An 8,012-nucleotide genomic window follows, 5' to 3' on the forward strand; every position below is an offset into this window, starting at 1 on the left:
TTCCCTGGTGGCACAGTGGTTAAGAATCCACCTGCCAATGCAGGGGACATGGGTTCGAGCCCTGGTCTGGGAAGATCCCACATGCCACGGAGCAACTAAGCCCATGCACCACAACTAGTGAGCCTGCACTCTAGAGCCTGAGAGCCACAACTACTGAAGCCCGAGCACCTAGAGCCCGTGTTCTGCAACACAAGAAACCACTGCAATGAGAAGCCCACACACTGCAACAAAGAGTAGCCCTCGCTCGCCGCAACTAGAGAAAGCCCGCTCGCAGCAACGAAGACCCAACACAGCCAAAAATAAATAAATAAATAAATAAAATTTATTAAAAAAAAAAAAAAAAAGTCGTACTGTTACAAAGGACTTTAGAAAGCTAAAGTCTAAAAGTGTTGTTTTTGACTTTAAGGACAAATGGAGAAAAGGATAAGTCAGAGTAAACTCACCAGTGCTATTAGAAAAATGATTTAATATATGTCTTACTACAAATGATGTGTATCAGTAACATCATTTTGATAGACAAAATTCCTCATCTTATCTGCAGCTTTACTATAGGGATGATCTCAAACATCAATTGGAAAAAATTATAATGCACAAAATGACATAATACAGAATAGTCTCACTAATTAGAAATGTGGAAAATCTTATATACTCAAACATTAAATCTGGCTTTCAGACTGTAGGAGTTACTCTGAGTCATATTTGATAATTGATTCTCTTCTGAAATCTATAAAATAATCTTATGTAATCTACAGTAGAGTGTGTTGCAAGGTTTATATTCTCCAGAAATGTCTAATTTAGTACATCTATAAACGTTTGTTACTCTAAAATACTCATAAATGCATTATAGACGATAAATTGCTTGCTGTTCTTCCATTTTCTTTTTTGTTCTACAGAAAAGCAAGATAGGACCAGATTTTAAAAATAAACATGCAAATCTCATTCACAATATCCTTTAAACAATGTTTCATATTCCTATAAAATAGCTGAATGATAAACCACTGACAACCAAGAATGGATGAGGTGCACTGAAGAAGGCTGGGGGATTTAGTAATTGAGAGGAAAGTATCTTACAGAAAATATCCAAAAAGCAAGAAAGCAAGTTAAGAAATGAGAACTAGGCTTAGATTTAAAGTTTTATGGTAAGACAGAACAAGTGATGGATGGCATGGCTGAGCTATGGCCCAACACTAACCGGTCACCTTTTATTCAGCCCTAGTACCCTTTTGCTTCTAGCCCTTCACCGTAACCCCAGGTTCATCCCTTATTTCCTGGGTTAGTCATTCTGCAAATATTAAACACTTTAATGCCATATACTATAATTTGACAAACAGTAGATAACATCTAAACACCATTCTAATCTTTATTCCTCCCAATAGATACACCATGTTCTGTTGCTTTGTTAGTACCTAAAAATTTAGATGGGATTTCCAGAGCAAAGAAGGGGTACCATTTTTAAATAGTAAAAAAAACCTTCCCATATGGTCATCCTACATAAGTCCACATTTTTCCCTTCTCCTTGTGAGATACATCCAAAAAACCACAACAACCAAATTCCAAAAATTTAATTTTCATTAAAACTCGAAGTCAGATAGACTCCACAGACTCCACAACATATGAAAGCACTACCAAAAGCAGCCAGATCAGGCAGAAGACAGGCAGCTGGAAGCAGACCAGAGAAGTCAAAAGAACCCAATGTTAACAGACCTTAGAAAGTGTCAGGAAAACATACATTCTAAGGTGAAATACACATCATGAAGTGCAAATCTATGTTCTTTGTTTGCAAAATCAAGTGTAGGAGCTGGAGCAAGAAGGACGGCAGAAATTCCTCAGACCTCATTCAGTACAGAGAAACAGAAAAGGAATGCTACATATAAAATCAGACACACAAGTTACACTTACAGGAAGAAGTTGTATAAACCAGCTAATGGGCTGTAAGATTATCCTGGCAACCTATGCTTCCCAAAAGGAGCTTTGTACAAAACAACTAACCCAAGAAAATTTAACTTGTTCAATATGATAGGAACTTACATCTAAACAAAAATACTTTAAGATAAATTGAGGAAGTGTAAAATTCTCAAAAGAACACCTTAGAGCAGATGCAGATTAAAATAGGGGCTAAAATTTTTGCCATTAATTTAAAAAAACTTAATGAAGCAACTGTGTCTATTTGGAAGACCAAAAAGCAAGAAGAGATGGCAAGACAAAAAGAAGACATAAAGAGTGGCAAAATCAAGAGTAAAAGTAGAGGAAAAAAAATAAAACCAGATAGCTAAACACAAATTAGAAAAGTACACTGGTGAACAGATGTTGGAAAATAAAATAAATGAGAAAAGCCAAGTAAATTAAAAGAAAGAGGGAAGAGGAGGGGAGGGGAGAGGAGAGGAGAGGAGAGGAGAAGAGGGAAGAGAGAAAGAATTAAAAGGATTAGGAAAAAATCACAAATATGCCAGACAATGGACATTGAACAAATGAACAAATGAGTACTGGACAACACCCAGCCCCCCAAACAACAAAACAATAGTATGGAATTTAAAGATACAAATCAAGAAAACTGCACTAAAATAAAGGAAGACACAAATTTACAAGCTGAAAGAATATGCTGTATGTCAGAGAAGACTGATCCAAAATTCTCAACATGAAGTCACTGTAGAATTATCAGTCTTTCAAAATAAAGAATCCTCTGGACAGCCAGGCAAAAAGAGCAAATCATTTATAAAGGGCAAAATAATTCAAGCTTATCCCAAATTCTTAACAACAACATTAGATATTGTAAAACAAAAGCAACACCAACAAGATCCTCAAAGTGGGATCCAACTTTATATCTGGCCAAACTGTCTTTCATGAATGGACTATAGTCAAACTGTTTTGAACATGAAGGAACTCAAAGAATACTGTTCTCAGGCCCTTCCTGAGGAAATTACTATGGGATGAACTTTAGTCAAACAAGAGATAACCAAAGGAACCACAACAAAAAGACTGGTGATGAGCACTGAATATATTTACTGTGGAAAAGGATTAAAACAAATATGGAAATAAGGTTAAGAAAACTGAATGAAAATGTCATATGCCCTGACAATGGAAAAATGATACAACCAACAAATAAAAACTGAAAGGAGGTAAAAGGACAATAAATATGAGGTCAAGAGAGTTCATAGATTGCTTCACATATGGTAGCAGTACATCAAGGAATATAATTTAGAGCTACCAAATAAAGAAGTGCAGGTATGAGCATTTTCAATAGTACAAAGAAACAGTACACTCAGAAAGATAATATTGACTAAAATCAGTAGGAGAGGAGAAGGTAAGGATGGGATTAAGAATAGGAAATTTAATGCTACTTTAATCAATTTTAATAATAGAGAATAGCCAAAGGAATAGAAGACTACTGGAATTATATTAACATTAAAATTAGAAGGATAAAAAGGAAAACAAAAATACAACTTTCCTAAAAACCCAAATTACATACATGTAAAACAACCACATAGTGAAAGAAAGAAAGAAAGAGAGAGAGAGGAAGAAAAGAGTTAGCAAAAAATTGTGACAGAACCAAGATCAAATAAACCTATCACATCTATGAAAATAAGTAAATTTAACTCAACTACTGAAACAAAAAAGATTTTCACTATAGGATCACAACTTTCTGCTTAAAGCAAGAGGCATACTTAAAACAAAGCCACTCAGAAGGGTTGAAAATAAAAGGATAAACAAAGAATACACTAGGCAAATAGAAACCAGAACAAAACAAGGGTTGTGAGCCTAAAAGGCATTAAACTTTAAGACAAAAAAGGACATTTTATAAAAATGCTAAAGGATGCATTCACAATACAGTTATAAAAGAGATTCATCTGTATCACAAACAATAGCAACAATCTTAAAACAGAATTGCAATACATCAGAAAAATATATTGGGGGTGAAAGATGTGGATTGAGATGTGGTATTTCTCAATCCATGACAGAGCAAGTAAACAAAAAAATAAGTTAAGTTATAGAAATCTAAATAATGTAATTAATAAGCTAGATCTGGTTGATAAATATCAAATTCCCTAAAAAAGAAATAACGTACCTATCTTCAAGTTAAATAGCCCATACACTTGTCAAAAGGGGAATAATAATAAGTAGTTGGGAAAACTTGAGCTTTTTACCATTAAAAGTTTGAACACCAGTTATGCCAATTAACTGGTTATAAAACAATGAGAATAATGTCTATATCAAAGAATTTTCTAAGGATTAAATGAAATAACGTATTTAAAGCTTAGTAGTCTCACATGGTCTCAGGTAAGTATATTGTTCTTATTATTGCAGCATATTTGAATTATGTTTTAGGTATTCTTCATTGAAAGAAAACATTATTTCTGTGGTACAGTCATCTACTTATCTATAATAAAAGCAAAAAAATCATTTACAAATAATCTAAAAATCTTTTTTTCAAAATAGAAATTATTATTGTAAATTATAATTTATGTATAAAATGCATAATCTAGAACATAAAGTCTCCATAATTTTATACTTCCCTGTCTGAGATTTGGTGACTATTCTCTAAGATTTCTTTATGATATAAAGGAATATAATAAATTATTAATATTATATTCAACTTAGTTCAATAATATGTCTTAGAGCTATCTTCCCATATCATCATTCTAGAGATTCCATCCTTTTTAAAAATGCTGCATAGTGTTTTATTATATGAATATTATATGAAGTTGTGATTGTTTCTAATATGAGTAATCACAAACAATGCTATAATATGTTTTGGAAGTAAAGCTACATTTTGGAAAATGATTGCCAGTCTCACCAGGTACAGTATCTATAATGTGCTACAGCTTGCACACAAAACAGAAAAGAAGTAAGAGCACTTGTGTTCACCTGTTTATGCAGAAAGAAGACCAGGGAGGATAGAAAACAAACTAATAAAAATTATTTTCTTTGAGAGTCATACTGGGAAACAGGTAAATAAGAGACAGGGATAAGAGTTTTTACTTGTATGCCTTTGTAAACTTTTCAATTTTGAATCATATGACTATTACCTATTCAAATAACTAAAGATAACTAAAGAATTTAGCCCTTTCTTTTTTCCCTATGTCCAAAATGCAAAACATGAAAAAACATCAGGCATCTCATCAAAATATTACATAAATAGGAAAACTGAAAGCACTGTACAGGTTAATTCTCATATAAGAACAAACCACAAAGTGCAATTATCAGGGAGCACATACTGTGAGCTAGAAGTAGTCACAGACCAAATAGAGTTTTGTATTTAAATAAAGAGACTATATTTGAAATTTAAAAGTTCCTTTATTTTTTTCTACTTTTTTTGTGTAATACTGAATTTCAAAAAAGATTTGTCAATCCCTGAAACAGTGAGCAATCTCTGAAACTTTTCCTTAGATATTTCTTTACCATTGCATCCTTCTCCTTCCTTCTTTTCTGCATATGATCTACACTGCCTTTTTTCTTGTCTCTTTCCCCCTTCCTTGCATTTATACCAGGCACAGAAGAGGAAAACAGGCTATCTGTCCATAGACACAGCAGGGTACTGTAATATCTACCAAAATATTTTAAGTGAAGTGTTACCTAAACCTCCTCTTTCATTTGTACTTTGAAAATTTCTTAAAATCTAATTTCAGGAGCTTCTTATACCAATAAAAAGCTCAAATTAATTTATAACAATTACACAAACTATATTCTGGACTAAGTTAAAACAATTATTTCATATAAAATCCTCCATTATTTGGACTTTATGTCTGAGTGCTGAAATTAAAGTAAAACTTAGATTTTCATTGTGTAACATGACATGCACATGTTAGTATGAACAAAAAAGATAACTAAAGGAACTGTTAACTTATATGAAATATTAAACACATAATAAAATGCCTATTTTTAAGAAGTTTCAAGTATGCATAAGCTAGTAAATAAGATATTCTGAAAAATGCATTATTTTCATTTAAAATTAGAATACAATAAGCAGACATTATATTGTATATGAACTTAATTTTTTAAATTTGATGATTCAGAAGAAATTTTAAAATCTTATATAAAGACAATCATTATGAATATAAACTTATACCTAACATATGTAAATACCAATATCAGAATATTTCTTATCTAAATATCTGAACAAATCATTATTTACTGCAAATCAATCAATATTTTTAGGGATTTGCAAACCTTTTTAAAATTAAATTTTGAAAAAGTTTTACCTTCATGTGATTTTTCAAAGGATCCAAAAGATTGAAATGAATATTGCACTTTGGACAAGCTCTTGGAAAAGGTGTTCCATTTTTAGATTGATTTGATGAGATATTTGTACCTAAAATAAATTCAAAATATATGATTCAAAATTCATCACTTTTTAACCTTCAATAATCACTACTGATAGTCTGTACTACAATTTCTATAATTCATATATAAATACTATAATTTCTTTTTTATATGCCACATTTCATATTTACCTTTTGATGGCATAGCCTGGGGAGATGTCACTGAAAGAGATTTAACTGAAGAAAATACAGCTGAGGAATTTGTTCCAGAAACACCTTCACTGGGTTTAGACTTTTTTGGATTAACACTGTTTACTTCAGAAGTAGAAGGACGTTTTGATAAAAATGAACTTTCATTCATACCTATAATGATTTAAATAGTGAGAAAATATGTTTAAAAACTTTAGAACATTGCTTACAACTAAGTAAAAATACTTTGGAGTGAAATTAAATGTAATATAATTGAATTATCACATCATACAAATAACAATAAACAATGACAAAAATTGATGTGATCAAAAGTTAGGGGATATAAAGAAACTATAAATATCTATTACATACTATATATATATTCAAATTATTCATAAAATACTTTTCTATATAAGACAATACTAAATATAACTTCAAATAAAGAAATATATAAACAGCTATTATGAAAGAAGGCAGAGCAAGCAAAAAAAAAAAAAAAAAGTTAAAGCACAAAGAATATGCCAGGGTTCCCACAAATGAATTAACGTTAGATGCTTAAGTGAGTGAGTTTGTTTAAAAAAAAAAATCCAAAAATTTAGAGAGACACTTTAGAAGCTTTTTATTTAATGACTTAAAATGTCTAATGAAAAGTTAGTTTTGTCCACCTAACTAAGAGGTGGCCTACTCCTGGCTTTAGGTTATATTATCCATTTATTCCTACATACAAAGTGGAAACTACTAATCTTGAATGATAAAACCTCATTGATTCATGTGAAAGGGTTCATAATAGAAGGAGTTAGTATTATACTATGGTTTTCAAATTATCTTCCCCAGAGCTTAATGGGCTCCTCTTAGGGAATACACTGGGTGTGTCTGACAGAGAAACTCTTCTTTTATATTTTATTTATTAGACTTCTGCATAAAATTTTGTTTTTACAGGGATTTCATTCCTAAATGAAGTCTTAGTTTTAAAACTATAACCTTTTTGCTAAAGGATTTTAGCCTTATTCAGAGCATTAGCAAAGGAAATGGGGATATTTAGGCTATAACTAGGCTGGGTAACAAGGATTTTAAAACTGCACATCATATTTTAATGCTCCCAACTGTACACTAAAAGTAGAAGCAGTAAATACACTAGAAATATTCCAGGCTTTTAAACCAGACAGGATAAATTCAAATCCAGGCTCTGTCACTGATAGCTATGTATTCTTAACTTATTTAATTAACTTCTCTGAGCTTCAGTTTGTTCTTTTACAAAGTAAGAGTTACAATAACTTATTTTACACAGCGCTTTTAAGATCAAGTAAGATACTGTATTTAAAGCACCGAACACAATATTTGGTACAAAGAAGGCATTCAATAATAAATGAAAGCTATTATCATTACTAAAAAAATTTCATATCTTAACTTACTTTTAAAAGCAACCAACACGGGCTTCCCTGGTGGCGCAGTGGTTGCGCGTCCGCCTGCTGATGTAGGGGAACCGGGTTCGCGCCCCGGTCTGGGAGGATCCCACGTGCCGCGGAGCGGCTGGGCCCGTGAGCCATGGCCGCTGAGCCTGCGCGT

The 8,012-nt window shown here is 32.1% G+C and overlaps 1 protein-coding gene across 14 annotated transcripts in view; it reads right to left on the reverse strand.

The window, feature by feature from the left end:
- The window catches only part of ZNF280D (zinc finger protein 280D), a 156,963-nt gene that overhangs the window by 110,058 nt on the left and 38,893 nt on the right, over positions 1–8,012 (reverse strand). For 13 of the 14 annotated variants that reach the window (XR_003682152.2, XM_028496357.2, XM_024128737.3 and 10 more), the window contains 2 exons: positions 6,450–6,620; positions 6,198–6,307 (listed from right to left, as the gene is read on the reverse strand). Coding sequence is in view for 13 of the 14 variants with exons in the window: in XM_028496357.2 (XP_028352158.1) it covers positions 6,198–6,307; positions 6,450–6,620 (281 nt within the window). In the remaining variant the exon portion in view is untranslated. Of the gene's footprint in view, positions 1–6,197; positions 6,308–6,449; positions 6,621–7,858; positions 7,952–8,012 lie in introns of those variants that run through there. The other variant, XM_055087978.1, reaches the window with a different exon arrangement.

This window comes from Physeter macrocephalus, chromosome 11 (assembly GCF_002837175.3).
Source record: "Physeter macrocephalus isolate SW-GA chromosome 11, ASM283717v5, whole genome shotgun sequence".
In the NCBI taxonomy this organism is placed as follows: domain Eukaryota; kingdom Metazoa; phylum Chordata; class Mammalia; order Artiodactyla; family Physeteridae; genus Physeter; species Physeter macrocephalus.